At 40.2% G+C, this 22,379-nt stretch overlaps 1 protein-coding gene across 5 annotated transcripts; it reads right to left on the bottom strand.

The window, feature by feature from the left end:
• Positions 1–1,083: 1,083 nt before the first annotated feature.
• cpeb1b (cytoplasmic polyadenylation element binding protein 1b) lies at positions 1,084–14,489 on the bottom strand. Of its 5 annotated transcripts, none has more exons than XM_034079299.2 (12): positions 14,454–14,489; positions 14,059–14,230; positions 11,798–12,019; positions 9,808–10,037; positions 8,960–9,215; positions 8,712–8,825; positions 6,915–7,019; positions 4,873–5,009; positions 3,696–3,894; positions 3,163–3,257; positions 2,805–2,885; positions 1,084–2,480 (listed from the first exon to the last, which is right to left on the bottom strand). In XM_034079299.2, exons 1-12 carry the CDS (start codon positions 14,466–14,468, stop codon positions 2,370–2,372), a joined length of 1,737 nt encoding a protein of 578 aa, XP_033935190.1. In that variant the 5' UTR covers positions 14,469–14,489; the 3' UTR covers positions 1,084–2,369. The 5 variants fall into 5 exon arrangements, with proteins under 5 accessions (XP_033935190.1, XP_033935176.2, XP_033935181.2 ...); XM_034079285.2 differs by having other exon boundaries at positions 14,110–14,230; XM_034079290.2 differs by having other exon boundaries at positions 14,131–14,230.
• Positions 14,490–22,379: the final 7,890 nt, after the last annotated feature.

Raw genomic sequence — 22,379 nt, 5'->3', positions numbered from 1 at the left:
CTTCTAGCATCCACTGTTTGTGGCTGACCCAGCCCAATGGTCTGTCACAGTAGTGCACTGTTTTGCCTAAGTCACTTACTCCAGAAGTAATAAGGCCTAAGTCAGGTTTCAAATTGCCTAAGTCACAACATGTTCGTAAATTGGCCTAAGTAATCTAATGCTCTTATTTTACACAATTGACCGTGTTATTTGTACGTCAATGGTCATATATTGTCATGACCTTTTTGTGTGAAATTAATATATATCATATATTCTATATTTGGTTCAGTTTTTTGAAAAACTTTCAAATATGACTTGGGCCATTAGTTTAAGAAAGTGACGATATATTAAAATAGATCGTAAAATCAAAGTATACTATGTTAAAAAATATAAGTCAAAGCATGTCAAAAATATGAATAGTATTTGCACAGTATGGAGAATCATTGTTTTGCTCAAGAGTGACAGTATGTTAAAAAGTAGTCAGTTTTATGTTGAAAATATCATTAAAAAAAAGCAATATATAATATATATTATGAGAATACCATGTTGAACATTTAATCTCATCTTGAAGACAAACAAATAAGAAAGCCTGGAGTTTGTAGAGACAGCCGGGGAAAGTCTAAAGGTCCAGACAAGTTGCATTGTGAGAAAAGTTGAATGCAGTGATTTCGCAGCCAGACTTAGTCAGGCTGAGTTATCTATGTGTTTAGTCCATTTCAGCCCAGCATGTAAAATGAGATGAATGGTTTTGTTTATCAAAATGTTAAAGCTACAGAGACGATAAAATGCAATTTATTTAAAACCCAATGCTTAGTAACACGCCATGGACTGAAAGAAAAATAACTGTAGTATTCGTAATGAGTGGCAAGCATAAGTGTCAAATGTTTCCTATAAAATGAGTTTGCACAACTCGTCTGACTGTTGACTTTAATGTGTTGCTGATGTGACAGCGTCACAAGCTGAAATGAGCATTTAGAAATAATCTAGCATACAGTCTTGTCTTTTTGAGATGCATGGAACTTGTTTTCTTTAAGATTTCACAGAACCGACAGTGATGACTTGACCAGATAGATGACCCAGAAGAGAAGCGTCGGACACAGCAGGTAATGCTTAAACACCTTTATTGTGCCCAATCTGAACATACTCCACAACTTAGTAGCAGCAAACTTGGCAGACCACAATGAGGTAGACTTTCAAAACTCTAAAAAGCAGCTGGGCTAAGGGACAACAAGCTCAGCATCACAAACTTAATGGATAAAGAAAAGACACTTTGTCTTTGGCACACAGCTTATTATGCATTTATGTCCAACTGGAACAGGAAGGCAAAATGGGATAAGAAAGCGTGGAATCATTTACTTGGTCTACTCAAGCTCTGGATAGATGTAATGTATTATCAACTAAGTGGAAGTTCTTACATTCAACAGGAAACAAGCAGCTGTTTTAAAATAGGCGAGTCCCCCTGCTGATGTACAAAAGTGATTTAAAAACCACTGCCACCTCTCCACACGTGCAAATTAAAAAGTGCAAAAATTAAACTACATACAGTCAAATGTTCATTCACTCTGCTCTCAACAGGATCCATCAGGTGCTTGAGAAATGATAGATTGCCCAGTTGAAGCATATCAGGTACTATCGGTAAATACATTAAATATAACGGGACCAACAAAGCAAGTTAAAGTTCTACTTCCAACATTGTGCCCATTCAGTTGAAGTTTAGGAGGGCAAATTAAAAAGAAAAATGTATGAGAAAAAAAAAAAAGGGGGATTTTCCCAAAACGGCCGCCTGGTAGAATTCTATTCAAAATGTTCATGTCATGACTTAAAACCGTGTGTACAAATTAGTAAAAAACTGCGTAAAAATGTCTGAAATGCGACTGGTTAAATGAAGCCCAACGTTTAACTCCCAAAAGTAAGAAACACCAGTTGGCTTGCACAGGAAAAACAGATGCCAACTGGGGGTAGGGGAGAGTGGGAGCGAGCATGGAAGAAAAATAAAAATTTAAAGGCACTGTATGGCATTTGCCAATGAACGGCATGAGACTTGCGTGATGCTCTTCACTATGCAACACAAGTAAACAAAAAAGAACACAAAAAAGAGCATTTTCATCCACTTCTTAACCATAGGCTGACTCCCAACTTTCTGTCCAGCCACCGGTCTGAGAAAATGCATAAGTGTGAAGGGCCCCTTGTCATCCCAACACTGTGCATAGTGCCACTGTGAACAGCAAAAAAGTAGCAAGTGCAAAAGTGAACATTTTCTACAGTGATATCCCCAGTGCCTGGTGGAGTGCCGCGATGCCCTCGTGCAGAGGGACACCTGGCACACGTGCTCTCCTTGGCGGGCAGCCGCCCCCCTCCAGAGGGGCCCCTTCAGAGTGTGCTCCTCTGCTCTAGCTGGAGTCCCGGTTCTTCTGGTTGCGCATCAGGGGCCGGTGGTTGCTCAGGATGTCCATGGAGTGCTGCCAGTGCCAGCAAGAGCGGCAGTAGTATTTGAAGCAGGCCTGTGGGAAGAAATCACATTTCACAGGTTAACCCGTGGCGCTCGTCTAACAGCAATATGGCTGTACTGAAGTCAGACAGTATGCACAATCAATACAAATGCTGTCCATTCTACTCGGAGGTAAAACCCATAAGGAGAGCACTATTGCAATAACAATCCCTCTTTGCAGATATTGTAAACTAAAAAATATTTTTAAATTGCCATGACAATAAAAACTAGCCTATAATGAACAGTCCTTTAATTTATCAATACGTTTATCAGAATTGTGTTAAATGTTTTACTTTTCATAACCAGCACCAAACTAGCAGGACAAAGTTCCACTGACCTGGTCTCTGCAGAAGAAAGGCCCGGGTTGGCGAAGGCAAACTTGACACATGGAGTCCTCCAGGTACGGGTCAATCTGGACCTGATGGGGGGGGGGGGGGGGGGGTATTTGATAAGGTATTTGTACTTATTTATTTACCAGCGAGTCAAAGGCTGTCACTCTCCCCAACAGCCGCAGGGACATTAAGGATTATAACCAGCGGGGAACGAATCATAGTTTACATCTCTTACTACAGTAAGACAATGCCTTAATATGAGCTCAGTAAAAGTGTTGCCAATTTAAAAACGTCTTTATATGCTGACAGGTAGTTTTATACATCACATAAATTAGTTATAAACCATGCTGGAAAGTGTCTTACCTTCTTTGTAAACTTGGGGGTTTTGATTTCTACAAATGCTGCGCACACAGCCTTCAGGTAACTGCGCTGATTGTTAAAAGTGACGCGTCCAGAGCCTGAAAGAGACCATATTTATAAAAACAATCATTTCATGGCCTTCTCTGATTTCTCAATAGTCAGAACTGTAAATGATCCAAAAATGTAAAATCATAATCTCGAGGACCCGACCCATTAAAACATTACCTTTAATTAATTAATTCCTTACATTTATTATAGCGCTTTTCCAGTGCTCAAAGCGCTTTACATATACACATTACACATATGTTTTATACATGCAATGGTCACTGTGGACGCCACCCACAGGAGCAAGTTCAGGTGAAGTGTCTTGCTTCCTGTCTATGTAGGGTTATGAATGTGACTCAGTAAGTGCTCCCAATTGTTTCTGAAGTTATTTCCTTCATTATAATCAGTGCAAAGGACTGAAGTTATACCAGTTAGTACGTCATTAAAAGCTAACCAGAGGTCTTCAGACTGCAGGAACACAGGGGTCTCACCTATGGGGTACTTGTGCTTGTCCGTGTCGATGCCAGCGTACATGACCCCTCCGAACAGGTCGTTCATGATGCTGGCCAGCGCCTCAGCATTCAGCATGCCGTGCAGTGCCCCAACAAACACCGTCTTACTGGGGTCCAGACGCTGGGCGGGGCAGCGCACGTAGTTACTGTCAGAGATCACCCAGGGGATCACCTGCACCTGAAACCAGAACACGAGTCCCACGAGTCACTCCAACTAATTCTCTTGATGAGTTTTTTTAAAAATTATTTACCTTTTGGACTTTTTATTAAAATGTTCTTGCACAAACATTGCAACTTTGTTCATGGAAAATTCAATCCTATATAAAAATAACGTGAAAATACTCATTACCGTGTAGCTGGACGACCAGTCAATTATTTAAAGTATAATTGTTGTCAAAATTCATAGCCAAGTCTAAAATCAGAAAAGCAGCAAATGCTCCCTCGTCAGCTGCTGGAATGTTTTGCTTTTTATTTTCTATTTGTTTATTATGAACAATTAATGGATTATAAATTATGCCATTAAGTTTTCTGTTGGATCGTTTAATTTGATTAGCTTTATTGTGCTTTGGCAATAAAAAGGGGAATTGTATTTGTAATATTTTGGAGTGGGTTAGTATTTAATTGCAGGTCTGGCAGCAGTTTGCAGAAGAGATCGGGGTGTGGATATCGTAAGAACATTGGCAACTCCATGTTGCAGTCATTGGAGGAAGAAGGATCCGCATTTACTTCATTGACTAAAGGAAAGGTACCATCTTCAAAAACTCTCGTACAGGTTTAAGTCCTGCATATTGCTTAACTTAAAGAATGTAACTTTAATCAAGAAAATGTACTTTTAGTGTAGGAACATGCACCCTGTAACTACATTACATTTATTTTGTAATCATGCATTCATGTAGTAGGTGGTCATATTTAATTGTTTGACTGGAACAAATTTTCCTCCTTGATTAATGTGCCAAGTAAAAAATACTGATGCAAACCTCATCATTTTGTCATTATTGATAAGGTGGAACAATTAAATGTTTGTCTTTTTGTTTAAAAACATATATATTTTCAGATACTCTTATATACTGTTGAAGTGGAAGTAAAAAGTACCATGAAAAGACTCAAGTATATACTTTAGAGGGGAAGAACATTTCCTGAGAACTGTACTACTCACATCCTTGCACCTCATCCTGCGGCTGGACATCTTGAAGTAGTACTCCCTGGTGTCCTCGGGGTGGAAGGGGTCCTGGGAGCAGGCGTGGAGCAGCGCCCGCACAGACTTCTCATTCTCAAACACCAAGTAAACATACCCTAAATAACAAACAACACTTTAGGATATACAGTATGTTTAAATATACATCTATCCATTTTCAGTTCAGTTGAACCTTTATTAAGCAAAAAGTATTCAACAAATGATCCATAGTTAAAATAATCATTGCAGTTAATTTCTTCTTAAATTGTCTGTAAATAAGCCATACAAAAAGAAAATGATGTAGCAGGTAGACATCTCAAATTATGAAGACATTTGTTTTGAACACTGCATCAGAACATAAATAGATCAGTCCTAAAAAAGACCCACTGATAGGTAGGGTTGGGTACCGAGAACCGGTTCCGGTTCCAACATTTCGATTCCAACGGCATCATTTAGAAATGTGAATTTCGGTTCCGCTTTTCGATGCCTGAGGAAATGTTTCTCGCCGCTTTCCGTAGCCTATTGTATGACTACGGCGGGGTGGGGACCAGGGCCGGCCCATGGGGTCGTCGCACTGGTGTTATAGATGTTCGCCTAGGGCGCCAGATCTGTGGAGGCACTGCGCTGACAGCTCTGGGAGGGAAATAAAAACGTTTTGACCGTTTTTCAGCCTTGATGTAACAACATTCATAATTAAGTAAATGTAACACCCTTTTCATCCCGGTTACACTTTTCATTTACCCTGTACGATGGTCGCTGTAAGTGATGAAAATGGTGGATGTTGGCTTATCTGACAGCCAAAGTGCGCGTGAGCGAGGGAGAAAGGGACGGTACACCGGTACCAGCGCTGTTGTTATTAGCATCTGGTGCTAGCTCCTCTAACTGAAGAAGAAGATGTTTCTACAATGATGTGGAGGGAGAGTCCTCTCCAGTCAGACTGAGGCTGATAACTTCAGCTCAGTGAGGTAAAGGACACTCGAGTGTTTAGATAGTTCACTTTAGTCTAAGTTATCTCAGTGGGTCTCAAACGTTTTGATCACAATTTATGTAAACACATATTTCCAAGGCACTCCTTAATAATTATTGGGATAAAACAGGTTTGAAATCATTCCAATGTATACTATAGGACAGTAAACCAGACATATCGTTTTAAACTAGAGATACAAAAATATGCATAAATAAAATAGTAAAATAAGATATGAATGAACAACAAAAATAAAATAAGTGACATGTGTTTGTTATTGGCTATGGTAGGTTACTGGTTATGTTCACATAATTATTTAATTATTCAAATGTAAACCGATCTTTTTCATATGGGTGTTTAGAGTTGTACCCCCTAGATCTAGTCTCTAGTAATTCTGCTTAAAGTGCACTAGATAGAAGCATTTTACTTTAAAATGTTCAAACCTTTCTTCCCGGTATGCCTGAGAAGGCAGATATGCTTGTTTTTCTCAACAAGAACTGTTTTTAAATGGGGGGGGGGGGGGGGTTTCCTTAAAAGTTGGACTGTTTCACTGATGTAGCTTCAGTGGTTCTCAGGTTACAGTTACATAGCAGTGAATATAAACAGACTGATTAATGTGAACATATTATATTACTGTAAACTAACCTGTGTGAAAGTTTCTCGATTAAATGTAATTTTTTGGTGGAAGTAGCATTTATCATTTTTTTATCCTGCCCCTCAAAGAATCGAGAACCGTTAAGAACCGGAATCGAAAAGTAGAATCTGAATCAGAATCGTGGAAATTCAAACGATAACCAACCATACTGACAGGTGATCAGTTAAAAATCACAGGATCTAATAAAAGCTTTCACAAGCTGTCAGTTACTACAGGTCTAATTTATTATGAAGCATACTCATGTTTAGTCACCTTCATCCATCTATGCTACATTTAAATTCCCATGATCACTATTCTGTGTAGCTATAGAGACCTCCAGCCAACGTCACCAACATGCTGTGTGCTCACCGCTGTGCCACCCTGACACCATGAAGGAATAGAAATAGCCTACCAGCCTGTCGTTACCTTTAGCAACATTACCTTTGGGAGGACAGCGAGGGTGCTTTCCATCCTTACCAGGCCACTCCACACTCAGAGGGCCGTAACCGCTGAAGGTGTTGATCAGGCCGGCTGTAAGAAGAGAGTTCATTCATATTGGAGGGTGTGCACCAAAAACTGTATATTGGCATCATTCTTCGCTTTTTTGATTCCAACTTTTCAATGGTTGAATGACTAGATAATTTTTTTTGTGTCACCAAAATACTGGTGAACAAAGCTAAAAGGATGTTTAGTTAACAGAAGAGTCATGTGGTCCAGCCTCAATTTTTACAACATGCATCTTTTTCTTATTAGAAATTCCTTATTCCCTTGATAGTTTTACCAACCAAAATATTTATCATACTACCCGTCAACTTTTGGAATGTAAAAGTTAAACTTTTTAGGTTTTTTATTGACCATCATGTGCTCAGAAGTACAGCTAAAAGAAAGAAGAAAAAAAAACTCGGACTCAAGACTCCAGGAGCCACAAAGTTAGATGTGCCTTTACAGTCATCTTCATTACGATGTTGGAGATTTGGCCAGTCTACACCTTGTTGAATTTGGTATGATACACAGATTGCCCGTGGTTTGTGACAAATATTGAAAAGCAATCCTGATTCTTTTTTTTACTCTACTTTTTATGTTGTATCTAGCATATTTAGCCTACCCTACCAGGATTATGCAAGTATATACATTAGGGCTGAAACAAACGACTAATTTGATAATGGATTAATGAAACGATTAATCGACTATTATGCCTTGCACAATTTCTTAAACGCTCTTATTTAGCCATCAACTTTTAGATTTAGCTTGAGGTTGTTTTAGGCATGTGGAAACTAACAATGAAGACTTGATTCAAAAATACATATATTATAAATTAACTAAACAAATTGTGAACAAAATTAACATAGCTTTTTATTTAAATTAAATAAATAATATTTCACATCAAAAGAAACAATGTTTTAATAAATGGTATTAAATAATCTGATGACAGAATTCTAAACAGAATAGCTGAAACCTTTACTAAATAAATAACTCCGATACCTCTAATCATTAACTCATGTTTGTATAATGTAGTTAACTCCGTGTGTTGCTGCTAGCATACATAACACCTGACGTGGAAACTTTACTCGTGGACGGGGCTACAGAGCTTCTAGAAAGACAGTCGAACCCGGTGCATTCCTCCGTCTGAATGTGGAGCACTTTTGAAAGATGTTTAGACAAATTGCTGGTGTTACCACCCTTACATGCTAAACTCTTATTGCACTATTGGCAACGAGCATTGTCCACATCGAGACGGGTAAAGTTTAACCACACCTCGGAGCGCTTCTCTCCGCCATCACCGCAGTGTGTTGCTGCATGTAGCAGCCGCGTGTGTGTAAACTGCCCCGCCCCCTCGCACACAGACGGGGAGAGAGATCTCTCGTCTCGATTGGAAAGATCGAAAATACATCATAGACGCATTTGTTTGTCTTTTTGCATATTAGAAACTAGTTGGCGACACTAAGACTGCGATATAAAGTTTTTGTAGCAATAATACATGACATATCTTTTTTAAATTTCTCCAGTACCGATAAAAAGACCAATAACGTTGGAGCTTAACGGCGCGTAAAACACACGTGATGACGTCACCAACGAATCGATGACTGAATTAGTTGGCAACTAATTTGATCATCGATTTAGTTGTTGCACCCCTAATATACATACATAACCCCTTTAGAATCGCACTGTAAGACTTAAAAATCATCAATATTATTAGTCAAATTACAATAAAGCAGCAGTTACCTTCTGTGATGTCCCACGGCACACCACCAAGGAAGACCTTGCAGGAGTACAGAGGATCCTTGTTGTTCCTGGGAGGCAGCTGGCCGCTCCAGGTGAACGTGGCCTCATTCACAGCTGAAACGTCCAGAAGAAAAGAAGGTAAGCAACAATTCTGGGGTACATTTTTTTTTTCACAAAGCCACGACTTATTCATTATGCATTACGAGTGAGCTTTAGAGACCACAACATTTGACTGAAGTCAGATTCACCTGCAGCTTGTCTGTGCAGGCGGGCCTCCCTCTCAATGCTGAACGTATCGTCAGGCTGGTGGTCCAGCATGTCTGTACCAGGCCAGGGAGAGCTGCTACGCCAGCGGCGGGAAATGCCGGAGGCGGGGCTGACGCTTGGCGGTGGAGTCAGAGGGGAGCCGGAGTCCTGGGGGTCCAGACGCCCGCCCAGCCGCAGCAGGTCCTTCTGCATGCTTGATGCCATATAAGGCAGAGGAGGGGAAATCCGCAGAGTCGACTGGAGAAAAGACATTTCCAGATTATACCCTACTGAAGACAAAATACTTAAAATATGATCAGCGTATAGAGTTTGAATGATTACTATATGTTCTCAGAAAATGTTAGCACAAAAAGTTAAAGACTGGCTAATGACAACGGCCATATATGCCACTGTATGAGGCGCCCTTAGAGCCAGTGGATTTCAATATGGAACATCATTGTAGAAAGTGTTGACATTAATTGAGTGTAGCTCAACGGAAAAAAAAAAGTTATCTGAGGAAGTATATAAAATAGTTCTGTAAATGAAACTCTTGTAAAAACGATTTAGTGCTTTGGAGATGTACATTTTAATGAATCATAGATAAACCAAGTGCAGCAATTGAATAAACAACAAAAAGCTAATACAAATCAGAAAGGGCCGAGATGCCTTACTAAAAATATGCATTTTACAGGGAGGTAGGAAAGGAGCGCATTTTAAGTAAAGGCCCACCATCATTTATGGCTTAAGGTCAAACCAGCGGGTTAATCCATGTTTAAAACAAAATGTCCCTATGACTGAGCTCCTCTGACAATCCAATAATAAACAGGAATCACAGAACCAGTATCATTACCAGCATTTCAGAGAGGTGGTCTGAGCCAGAGCTGAAGCCGCTGGTCTCAGAGTCTTCAGGACTGTTGGAGCGAGAGTCTAAAAAGGAGCTGGAGTCCAGACGGTTTGCTATGCGAGCCATGGTTGGAAACTTCTCCAGGAAGTCAGCACTCATGCTCATGGACTCCTGGGGCAGGTAGCCTGGGGGCTTCCCAAGGAGGCTGCTGAAGGGGCTGTTCAGTATACCCAGCACTGGAGGAAAAGGACAACACCATTAATAGTCTTATTAAGATGATTCAGCCATGGCGGCATTACTGCTTAGCTTGTTTGATGTCGTTTGTTTGTTTTGCAAGAGGATGAGCAAACTGAAGTGTGTGCTGAATCTACAGAGCAATATCGATTCGTGAGGAGGCATGCAGAAATTGCAAATTCAAGTTTCTAACATTTGCATCTTTGTTCATCAAGTTGCAAAACAGGTTTCTAATCAGGGGCAAAGTCACATAATGTAGGTTTCTAATTACCCAAAATGTGCAGGTGCACAAGCTGGCTGCCAACAGCAACACACAGTTGAGGCGAAGCTTAAAGCAGTTTTACTTTTGATATTTGGCGACTTGGCTGACTAAAACCTGGAACACAACCTTGTCACAGAAGTTAGACATTTTACAAACTGGTGGCCAACTAATCCATCACCTTTCAAAAACAAAGGCTAGCTCCTGAACTATAACCAGCAGCTTTATTCCTCCGATAACAGAGAGAGTCAGGTGTATTGCCTTTAACAGTAAACATGTGGCACTGAGGGGTATTATTCCGCTTTAGGCCGCAGTCAAAGCTCTGTCAGACTTTATACCGGGGCCCAGTTCAGAAAGCTCTAAATTAAGTGATGCTGGGTGGGTATGGACATGCAGCGATCAAACTATAGCACTACAAATGGATCAGGGCAGGTGAGGCACCTTTACAGTCTGCAATATGACCACATCAGCCCAATCCTGGCCTCACCATTGGCTTCCGAATTGATTTTAAAATCCTTTTATTTGTTTTTAAAGCAGTAAATGGGCTGGCTCCGACCTATATAGCAGAACTCTTCCATCGCTACACCCCAGCCAGAGCTATAAGCTCTGCGGACCAGCTGCTGCTGATGGTGCCCAAGACCAGGCTCAAAACCTGAGGGCACCGAGCCTTCGCAGCAGCTGGCCATAGGCTCTGGAACATTCTGCCCCTCCATGTGAGGTCGGCCCAGAGCCTAGGGGTTTTAAATCTTCACTAAAAACACACTTCTTCTCCCTGGCCTTCTAGTCAGAGCGGAGCATGACTCCTGACTATTCCCTGTGTTTTTTATATTTCTGTTGTAAATTGTCTTTTATTGTGAATGTAGTAATGTGTTGGCTCAACCAAAAATCACTTTTAAAATGTGCTATATGAATAAGATTTGATTATCTCCACAAAGAAGACTCATTTAAGAACTGTGAACATCCGATATAAGTATTTACATCACCCATGTACAAATGATAAGCAGCTAACTTGGGGGGGGGTTGGTATATCGTGTATGAAAAACAACATCCTGGCATCATCAGTGTCATCAACAGGTACTTCGTATTTTAGAAATTAGTCAACCTTGTTGTTACAATACACATCTCTTCCAATACGTTTAAGGAAAAGAAAAAGTAACTCGACTGGAGTATTTGTTTGCCTGCTGGATAGCTAGAGATGCAGCAAAGCAAAACTGCCACATCATCCTCCCTATTGACGCTACAGTCTGTTCCCACACACAGACTGCTGTAATGATGATGCACGACATATTTCTAAACATGAGGGCTACACAAGTCAAGACACACTACCTCACAGATGTTACAATATCTACTGTAATGCTAAGATAAATTGGGTTAGGGACAGAGCTTATAAACTATTTGGAAAACCACCAACCTCCCTCTGACATGGATTGTTTAAAAACATATTTGCTGGTTTTGCCATCATTCCTTTTATCCATCGAGGTAAACAAGAACAGTGGTACTTACTGGAGGGTGAGCTGGTCTGAACCTGGGAGGGGGAACTGTGTGCGTCCGTATCCTGGCTGCTCCAGGGTCTGTCCCAGCCAGACAACCGGAGGGACTGGAGGCCCAGGCCCAGGTCTGCGACACCCGGAGGGCCCCTGGATGTCGGCGTGTCCTGGGAGCCAGCAATTCCACCACAGTTTGGGAAGAGCATCCTCCTGCTGCCCACCGCAGCCAGCTCCGACTCTTTTCGATTGAAGATCCAGGTCAGAGATTTAGAGAAGAGAGGAGAGAATTTGTTAGGCAGCTGAAAGAACTGTTTCAGTCTATGCATAGAAATGGGCAGGGAGTAACTAGTCACACAAAACAGTTTCTGTGAAAAATAAATCTTGTTTAAAAATAAACTTCCCTGAACACGACCACATCTCCCCCTACCCTGGCTGACGGGGGAGCTAACCTGCTGCCTCTGTGCCCGGTGCAACTGCCATGCATCTCTGTCCGCATCACTGACCCACCTAGCAGCATGTGACATGGCTGCTGATGCACTCACACACACACACCCCTGCTAATGACATCAGCTTTCCCCCCCACCTCACTGCTTCCTTGCCTAACAACTGTGTAATGAAAAATTCCTGCTGGAGCTATTGGTTTGTTGATGGAAGTAGTCCCCTCTCTGGTAGGCACAGCACATCTCTGAGTGAGTGGGAAGAGAGCCTTCACTGCTACCAGTTACAGCTAACTCCGTCTAGCCTCGCTTCCTGAGCGAGCGGACAGACAGAGGCAGGAGGAGGGAGGGCGAGGCGAGGGGCAGAGCTACAGCAGCATGGTGGAAGGCAGCAGGGGAGCAAATGACTCAGCAGACTTTGTTTAAAATAAAAATAAAAACACCACACTTAAAGCTGCTCAATTGGTTATTAGAAAATAGATAGCTTGTTAAAAATCACACACTAGTTTATTTTCCTGATTTTAAAAAGGAACTGTGCATGTAGAGCCTTGCTGTGGGAAAAATCAGCTGACTGATCAGATGATGAGGACGGAGCAATTTGCACTGCCAGCTCCTCCCTCCAGGCCTGGATAGCATCCAGCTGCAGCCCTGATTCAGCAACACTGAGCAAGGGTGGAGGGGGAGAGAGGCTACAACATCATTTTAACTCCATTTGCAGCAACAAACAATTCCCTTCTGCATCAATTGTAAATTATCACACACTAGTGTCATACTGTATCTTATGTCGAGCCGTGTATACATCTTTACATTATCTGGACCAAGACTACAGAAATGCCCAGAGCAAATGACCACTACAAGAAAAAGTACGCAGACACTGTGCCGAGCAAAAATCTTGGCCAATCTCGCTTCTGGGGTTAAAATACTTCAATGTGCTGCAATGCTGCAGATCTGCGATGCAGCAGGAATCAGCTGCTGGCATCTGAATGATAATGACAAGGTGAACGAGGTCTAACAGATGGCCTTCTGGATAAGATGGATGCCTGTGAGGATGAAACTTTTAACATGAAAAAAATATCCATCTTGTTAAAAACAAACCAGTCATGATAACATGTGGGGTTATTTTATAGTTTCTAGCCCAAATGTGGCTCCACAACAAAAATACATATCACATAACACAGCAGGGGAATTCAGTAGCCATCACAGAGGTTGTGTATCTTTAATTTAAGTATGCATACATATATACACATAGGGTGCTGGTTACTAGAGCAAACACATTTTGCCAATAAGTCTCAACAGAAAATATAATTCCGGCAAGATCTTTGTCAATGAGAAATGTCAAAGACATTTTAATTTTCAGCTGGTCAAATGCTTGCGTTTATTGTTTGAGAATTTAAATACAGACATCTGGTTTATGGACTGTTTGGTATAGACAGAACCAGAAACGTCAAGATGTCACATGGGGGCATTCTGGGAAATTGTGATATTTTAACAACAAAAAAAGCAGTTGGTTGATTATCTTTGGACCTACAATAAACAAATGAACACAAAATGTTCTACTCAAAATAGTATTGATAGCAATGTGTTAAAAATACATTTGGTCCTTAAAGTGTAACATTAACCAAAAACACTCACTTTAAAGCCATGAAAACACTTTAATAAAACTACATCTTCCCATTTGAGCTCGAATTAAAATGGGTAATGTTCAGTGGAGGGACTTAACTTGGATTTAGTTGTTTCTGAAACCTTGTGTTTATACACCAGAGTAACCATTTATAGTTCTCTTGCTTCTTGCAGCCAAGACGACCTGCTGCAGAGTGGAAAAATACTAAACAGACTTTACCACACAGCAGGTCTGGCTTTCCCCTGGTGTTGTTAGGTGTGGTGCACACACCGCTGAAATCCAGAGCGTTACCCAGCAAGGTGTTCATCCTACGAAAGATGTCCGCGTTGCTGCAGGTCGAAAGGGCCGCAGACTCCGAGTCCGGGCTGTCTGGCCTGCGGGGATCGTTTCTCTGCAGGGAAAGAAACCAAAAGACAGGGGGAATGATTTCTTAATTAAAGCTAGAAGTCTAGCTCAAGGTTAGCATATATTAGGCTGGTTTTTCAACTATTATTTTGGGTAGGAATTAAGAGTTTAGAAGAGAGATACGTCGCTGGTAGTTTCATGTCACACTAAAGGTCCAATGTCAACGTTAGACTAATCCAATACACCAATATATGTAGTGTTTTACTCACCAGGGAAAAAGCCATGATGTGGACAAACAGCCTGTGAGAAATGTCCAAATTATAACCGCTAGCATCAATAAAAGGTCATATTTAAGAAGTCAGCTAGCCAGCTAATTAGTCTCAATTTGTTGAACGTGTGCTTAGCGAATGAATGTCTCGTGGCCTGCTCACGTGACCCACATCAAACAGAACACCGCACAACATAATAATCACGTGTCAAACACGATTCAAATTTGACAATATTTAAACAATTTAACATTAAAGATACTTATACATATTCTTGATATTGTATTAATGGACTAACAAATACTACAAGTAGTAGTTGTAGTGTTCAGGGATTTACCCAACATAATTTAAAATAAACACAATGATTCAAATACTAATCGGACCATTAAGCACAAGTAGCCTACACCTCTTTTAATTTGCATCAAATTGTATTTAATTTGGATGAATAAAAGAAAAAGTACACTCATGAACGGATGCTTTTTCACTTAAGCAATCAGAACGAATTTCCATTTTAATGAATATATTTGAATCATATATAAAAAACATACAACATATGTTGACAAAAACATAATCATAGTGTACAAGTGAATACAATATTTAAAGCATACAAGTGGCAAAATAAGCACATTTAAAGTTAAATGACAGTATGTGTACTGTTCATTATTGGTTAGGGGAGTGGGGTGACAAGCTTCCTCTCCAAGGTTGAGGTTCAAAGATGCCCCAGAGTGAAGATGGTTTAAATTAACAAAATGGTGGCCTTTATTAAGGTTAAAGTACTGCCCAGCGGGTTGAAGAAACATGGGGTTGTTTCCATTTTAAGGGTTATACTCACATATGATACTCTTTGCTCATAAAAGCAGTGTAGATAAACTGTAAAGGGATTTGAAATGTTCACTTAATTGACTGTGTTGTTATTTCTAAGTATAACTTAATAAGAAAGGCTTTGTGAGAATGCAATCAGTTAGCTTCTCTAATTTAAGACCGGAGAGATGGAAAGTTATTGATCCACATGGGAAATAAAGTCTATGCAGCAGCAGTATCAGTTCAGTGAGGACAAAGAATAAAAGAACATGGGCACACAAATAAAGAAATATCAATACTACATAAAGGATAGAGGGTTATGCGATATCAGAATCAGAAATTCTGTATTAGTCCCTCAGCAGGGAAATGTACATTGTTACAGCAAAAGTGGCATAGATGCAAAAGTGGCATAGCAGGTAAAAAAAAGGCAAGCAATACAATTCATGATACAACTCAAAAATAATAAAGCCATCAGTGTTTGTCGTAAAAAATGTCCTATGTTACAATTGTTAGGTTACTGTGGCTTTCTATGTCACCCGCTTACATTTGAGTTGATTTGAATAATGTTATAAAACCACAGTATTTGTTTCTGTATGACCCATCTTAGAATATTTTCTTACTATATAATATTATTTTATATTTGTACTGCCAACAAATACATGTCATATCTTTATAATGTTGTAGTTTCTCAGTGTGGAGTTATTTTAGAGACTTCAGAAAATACTGGGAACATTTACAGTACTGGATCATCATGTCATGTCGTTGCCTCACAACTTAAAGCCCATCTCAGCTCCAATGATCTCTTTGAGCCATTTCAATCCGTTTTCCGATCAAAACACAGCACAGAAACAGCTCTTCTGAAAATCACAAACGACCTCCTCCTCTCCTCTGACTCCGGCAACCTGAACATCCTCATCCTCCTCGACCTCACCACAGCATTCAACACCATCAACCACACCATCCTGCTGTCCCTCCTCGAATCATCACTCAACATCACTGACACTGCACTCTCCTGGCTGAAATCCTACCTCACCGACAGACATCAGTTTATCAACATCAACAACTGCACCTCCTCCACTGCTCCTCTGTCCCAAGGCGTCCCACAGGGTTCGGTGCTTGGCCCCCTCCTCTTCATCCTCTACATGCTCCCCCTTGGCAAAATAATTTGTCGCCACAACCTTCAATTTCACTGCTACGCCGATGACATACAACTTTATATCTCAACAAAAACCATCACCCCCACAACACACTCCACTCTCACCAACTGTCTCTCAGAAATAAAAGCATGGATGCAAACAAACTATCTTCAACTGAACAGTGCCAAATCAGACAACCCATCAGAGACTGCACTGACCTCACCACCTTCAAAAAACATACAAAAACTCACCTCTTCAATCTGGCTTATTTGTATTATTTGACTTTAACTTTAACTATATATGTATTTGTTGTTCCTCTATTTTATTTTCTCTTCACTATATATGTAAAGCGTCTTTGAGCACCTGTAAAAGCGCTAACAAATTAAATCTATTATTATTATTATTATGTCATTTTTACATGTAAAAAAGTGAATAGTAACTGTCGGCGTTATATAAATGTAGAGTAAAAAGTACCATATTTTCCTCAGAAATGTAGTCGCGTTTTTGAGTTAATGTACCCAGTGACTTTCCACCACTGGAAGATGGTTAGTGATATTGCTAACGAAAAAAAGCTAGGTGATGATAAATATGTTGGCCAGATAACTCTAAAGGGCAAAGTAGTTTTATTTTTTGGTTTATTGACGTGTTAACTTGTTATTATATTGTTTTCACTCATTTAGGCTTACTGTAATAACATGTTCTGTTTTGGAATGTTCCCATCAGTATTCCAATCCATGTCTTACCATACCAGTTATCAGAGGTGGGACCAAGTCATTGTTTTGCAAGTCAGAGTCAAGTCTCAAGTCTTTGCGCTCAAGTCCGAGTCAAGTCTCAAGTCAGGATGGGCAAGTTCAAGTCAAGTCCAAGTCCTAAACTTTGACAAAACGAGTCTTAAACAAGTCATTAAGTGCTTTTCACCAAATGTAATGTAACCACTCCGCTCCTCCACTCCCTTCACTGGCTTCCAGTAACTGCTAGAATCCACTTCAAGACACTGGTACTTGCGTACCATGCTGCGAATGGATCTGGCCCTTCCTACATCCAGGACATGGTTAAACTGTACACCCCAGCACGTGCACTCCGCTCCGCATCAGCCAAACGGCTCGCTGCACCCTCACTGCGAGGGGGACCCAAGTTCCCATCAGCAGAAACACGTGGGTTTGCTATCCTGGCTCCAAGATGGTGGAATGAGCTCCCCATTGACATCAGGACAGCAGATAGCTTACACACCTTCCAGACTGAAAACTCATCTCTTTCGACTCCACTTCGAGCCATAGAACTATTAACAAAGCACTTATATACTACTAACAGAGGACTGGCTTATCTAAAGCCAGTTGAGTAGCACTTGAAATGTTTGGCTCTATGAAACCTGATGTACTTTATGATTCTGTTTTCTTCAAGGTTATTATCTTCTTGGTCGAATGCACTTACTGTGAGTCGCTTTGGATAAAAGCGTCAGCTAAATGCAATGTAATGTAATGTAATGTAATGACATTGATCAACAGAATAATACTTAATAATCAAACCGCTCTTTATTAGTCATATTCATAATTTAATAATCCATTTTCTCTCTGCTGGTAAAGTAACACGTTTTATTTTATTTTATTTTAAGAGAGATCAGTAAGGTAAGGCTACCGTGACGGTTTGATTCAGAAGGAGTTTAATGTATAAGATCCCTGATGTTGAGGTGACCAGAATGTTTATTTCCACTGTGTACAACATGTTATAAGGGACCCACAATAATCTATCTTTATGCAAGGGATAATGTGCAGCGAGGCGGTCTCTATGGGGAAGAGAACACCTGAATCTAGATCCCTCTGCAGGTGGTACTTTAACTATATTTTGATGATAATACTTTTCTACTTTTACTTTTTATTGTAACCGAGTATTCCTACACTCTGGTACTTTTACTCAAGTACAAGATCTGAACTTCTCCCACCTCTGACAATAAATCCTGGTTACCAACAAAAAAAAACCCTGCTCTGAAGGTTATTTTCATTTTACAAATCCTGCACTCAGCTTTGCTTTCTCCAATATCATTGAAATGCAGCCAGATGCTGCTTCTTTTTTCGGTTTTCGCTCATTTCTTGACTTTTTCCGACGCTCTAGCATTTAAATCCGGCTCCCCGTCGCTCTGTGCAGCTGGCCTGTACCACTACACATGCTGTGCCCCCCACCCTTCTTTCACATAATGGTATGATCCTAGTGTGTCCTCGCATATGATTGGCCGCATAGTGGCCCAGCTAAATAAAGACCCGCCCCTGCCTGCAAGGAATCTCAGCAAGAGTAGGAGCGGCTGGAGATTCTGCTCTCCCCGACGGGAGGCTGCTCTTCTGGCAGCTCGCGATCGGCGTGTTGGAGACCTCTGAATTAAAGTATAAAGTCACCTCAAGTCAGAAGACTCAAGTCCAAATTAAGTCCCAAGTCATTGGTGTTCAAGTCCAAGTCGAGTCGCAAGTCTTTTGTGATTTTGTCAAGTCGAGTCTCAAGTCATCAAATTGGTGACTCGAGTCTGACTCGAGTCCACACCTCTGCCAGTTATAGAATCAAAGTGTCAGTTGTTCAGTAGGAGACCCAACTGAATTTACAGTCATTCAATCTGAGTTTTCACACCAGAGAGACATAGTGAGAGACAGGAGAACCATTCAAAACCGTTATTCATCTGTATGATCAGATTCTTTGACAAACATGAATCACAGTAACCACAACCTTTCAAGTGGCAATCCAGTAAGTTGAAATAAAGATGCAAAGTCTCTTTTTTCTAGTTTGTAGACATTTTTATTCAAATGTATTCTTATTTATTTAATGTACTGAGAAAACAAAATGTACAATATCAATTGAACAGGAGGTTAGCATGTCGATTTTAATGTTAGTTTAGTTTTCTAAGTTTACAAAGTGGATTTGTGAGTTTCTGTTTAATATTTAATTATGTTAGTTTTACTTACCTATACAAGTGATTATAATATGACAGTGATCATTTTGGTGTTTATTCATTTCAAATACTTGATGACTTTTCACTTTGTGCTTAGTTCTTTAAGGTTAAATGACCTTATATATAAACATTTTGTAGTATTGTCCCCTGGTTGCTATTGACACGTTGGACAAATTATCAGCTGACATGGCTGGATTGTCCATGAATGCAAAGCAGCCTCCACCTATAGGTGAAGCCTGCAGCAAGGATGATAGAAAACCCACAGGAGTCACTCTGTCCATGCTCTCTGGGACATCTGATGCTCATGTAATGCAGGAGAAAAGATAAGTCTGATAAGTTTGTCGAGTAAGTGTTTCATTAATCCCCCTTTGTGCCAATTATAGATTAGGTTTTCTAAAACTCAAGAAATGTAATCGAAATGTTTGGTTTTAGAGCAGAACGGCCTATTGAACAGGAAGAGCGAGCTCAGCAGGAGAGGAAAGACTGTGAGCTATACAGTATGTGGTGAAGGCTAGTAAGCCAAAGCCCAGACGAGGTATAGTCTTGGTGCCCAGGTATGTTCTTTGACAGCAACACTTTATTAATTATGTCTTTATTGAGTGCAGCTTAAGTTTATCGCACAGACAATAAGGCTGTAAAACTCCTGAGCTCTGTGAAGTGTTTTCACTTATCTTTTTATGTCTTGAGTATATTGTATGTTGCATTATTGGAGAAGCCTAGGACCCAGGGTTAGGTTTAGGGTTAGGATTTTCATTGCCTAAACAACGCTGTTGTGCATATGTCAATACAACTTGGTATGTTGAATTGAAACTTGTGTATATGTTGTCCAACAGTATAATCAACCAGTGCTGCTATAAGCTGCTGTCACGTCTCCCCCTGCCACGGAGCGTGAGGGCATTGGAGATGATGGACAACCTGAATGCCTCTAAATCCATCTGCCCAAAATGCTATGCGAGATGAGGCTCAAGCCACACCTGCAGGAAAAAGTGCATAATAAATAAATGACTAAAAGTCAATATCACTCTGTTATTGCCACATCTGTTAACAAGGTTACCATTGAATGTCTTAACTTTTAAAAAAAAAATGGTTTAAAGGACTATGTATGAGGAATTATCAGAATACCTTTATTCATCCCACAGAGAGGAAATGCATATTTGTTACAGCAAGTGAAGAGTCAAATATAGTGGAGGAAATAAGTATTTGATCCCTTGCAGATTTTGTAAGTGTACCCACTTACAAATAAATTACTGGTTTATTTGAACAATGAGAGTAAGAATATCAAAAAGAAAATCCAGAAATTGACATTATATAAAAGATAAAAATTGATTTGCATTTAACTGTGGGAAATAAGTATTTGATCCCCTTGCAAAACATGTCTTAGTACTTGGTGGAGAAACCCTTGTTGGACAGCACAGAGGTCAGATGCTTCTTGTATTTGGTCACCAGGTTTGTGCACATCTCAGGAAGGAATTTGGTCCACTCCTCTCCAAATCCTGAAGGATTTGAGTCTGATGCTTGGGATCTCGAAGCTTCAGCTCCCTCCACAGATTTTCTATGGGATTACGGTCCGGAGACTGGCTAGGCCACTCCATCACCTAAATGTGCTTCTTCTTTAGCCACTCCTGTGTTGCCTTGGCCGTATGTTAAGGTTTATTGTCGTGCTGGAAGACCCATCCACGCATTATGTTTCCACCCCCATTTTCTTTTCACCAAGCTGCTTTCTGATGGTCTTGTAAACAATTTGTGCAGATCTCCAATCTTGTCCCTGAGGTCCTGAGACACCTCTTTAGTCTTGCCCATGGTGGAGAGGTTGGAAGTAGACATTACACAATTTACAAAATACACATCTAGTACCAGTAACAGTTTTGAAAATATAGCAGTGTCTGTCAAATTCCAACACAGAGAAATGTAGTACATGGTTTATAGAATAAAATAAAAATAAATATCATCTTATTCAAACACAAACCTATAAATAGTAAAGCAATATAGCGACACACAATGGACACAGGAAGTGGTGCAAGATTAGCAACATGTCATTTCCAGCGAACAACTTGCTAGAACTAATGTTCCCACAAGCGGCCGGTTCCCAACGGTCACCTCAGTGTCTCCTGGTATCCTACCAACTCCCCCTATGCGCACAAATGTACGAGGAACTGTTCGATTATTGTAGCTTTAGTTACTTGACATTTTTTAGCTGCAATTTACTACATACCTTCACTCGAGTACAACTCCATCAATGCCATGACTTAAAGTTGTACCAGAGTGTTTAACAGTGCAGTATTCATATTGAACTAAGATGAAGGGTCTTAATTATTCCTCAACTCACTAACCCAGTCCATGTTGGGCCAGCTTGCTCTCTGCAGCTGCTTCATGTTGGTCATGTGGACTCTGGGCCAGTAGAGGGCGATAAAGACCCGCGTTTAAATATCTAGGCCTCTTTGACAGAGCTTGTTGCCGTTTTATTGCTGGTCCAAAAGTTTGTTCCTTTCAACCGTTTTCAAACACAATTTGCAATAACCTAAATACACTTGTGGCACATAGTGTTTTTTTTATTTCAACAATGACACAAAGCACTATTGTGAGTGTCTCCAATGTATGGTTTACAAAAGAGGTTATGAACATTGATGTGTAAAGAATATGCTCTCCCATACATTTTCTATTAAACCTACAGTAAAGGCACCAAATGTTTACTGTATTTTCGGTCTACAAAATATGAATGCATACATATTACATATGTACATAGGACCCTCTTTGATATTTGTCTCCTATTTTTAATAGACTGGGGGATTTAGCCATTTGAATAATTTCTTACATAAATGACAGAATAAAATGTATTGCAAAAGTCTCTACATAGAACATTAACACTTATGTTGTCCCTTAAATTGTTCGTTTATTGGTAACACCTTTATGTAAGGAAGATACATTTATATTACGTCAAATACATTTATATTGTGCTTTGAATACCATGCAACATTCTTGTAGATCATTAGCATTTTCCAGAGTGTGACTTCACAAGGAATTGTAAATATATTAATATCCGATACAACACACAGCTTGTGT

This window comes from Pseudochaenichthys georgianus, chromosome 3 (genome assembly GCF_902827115.2).
Source record: "Pseudochaenichthys georgianus chromosome 3, fPseGeo1.2, whole genome shotgun sequence".
NCBI classification, from domain to species: Eukaryota; Metazoa; Chordata; class Actinopteri; order Perciformes; family Channichthyidae; genus Pseudochaenichthys; species Pseudochaenichthys georgianus.
The sequence above is the reverse complement of the archived record's forward strand: the minus strand, read 5'-3'. Positions and strand labels throughout refer to the sequence as shown.

Excerpts from the sequence above, each read along its gene's own strand:
- cpeb1b (XM_034079272.2), bottom strand. The coding sequence starts at position 12,305 with ATGTCACATGCTGCTAGGTGGGTCAGTGATGCGGACAGAGATGCATGG. Across the intron at positions 8,826-8,959 it reads CCTGCACAGACAAGCTGCAG|CTGTGAATGAGGCCACGTTC; the intron begins GTGAATCTGACT and ends TGGACGTTTCAG. Across the intron at positions 3,895-4,872 it reads GCAGGATGAGGTGCAAGGAT|GTGCAGGTGATCCCCTGGGT; the intron begins GTGAGTAGTACA and ends TTCTGGTTTCAG.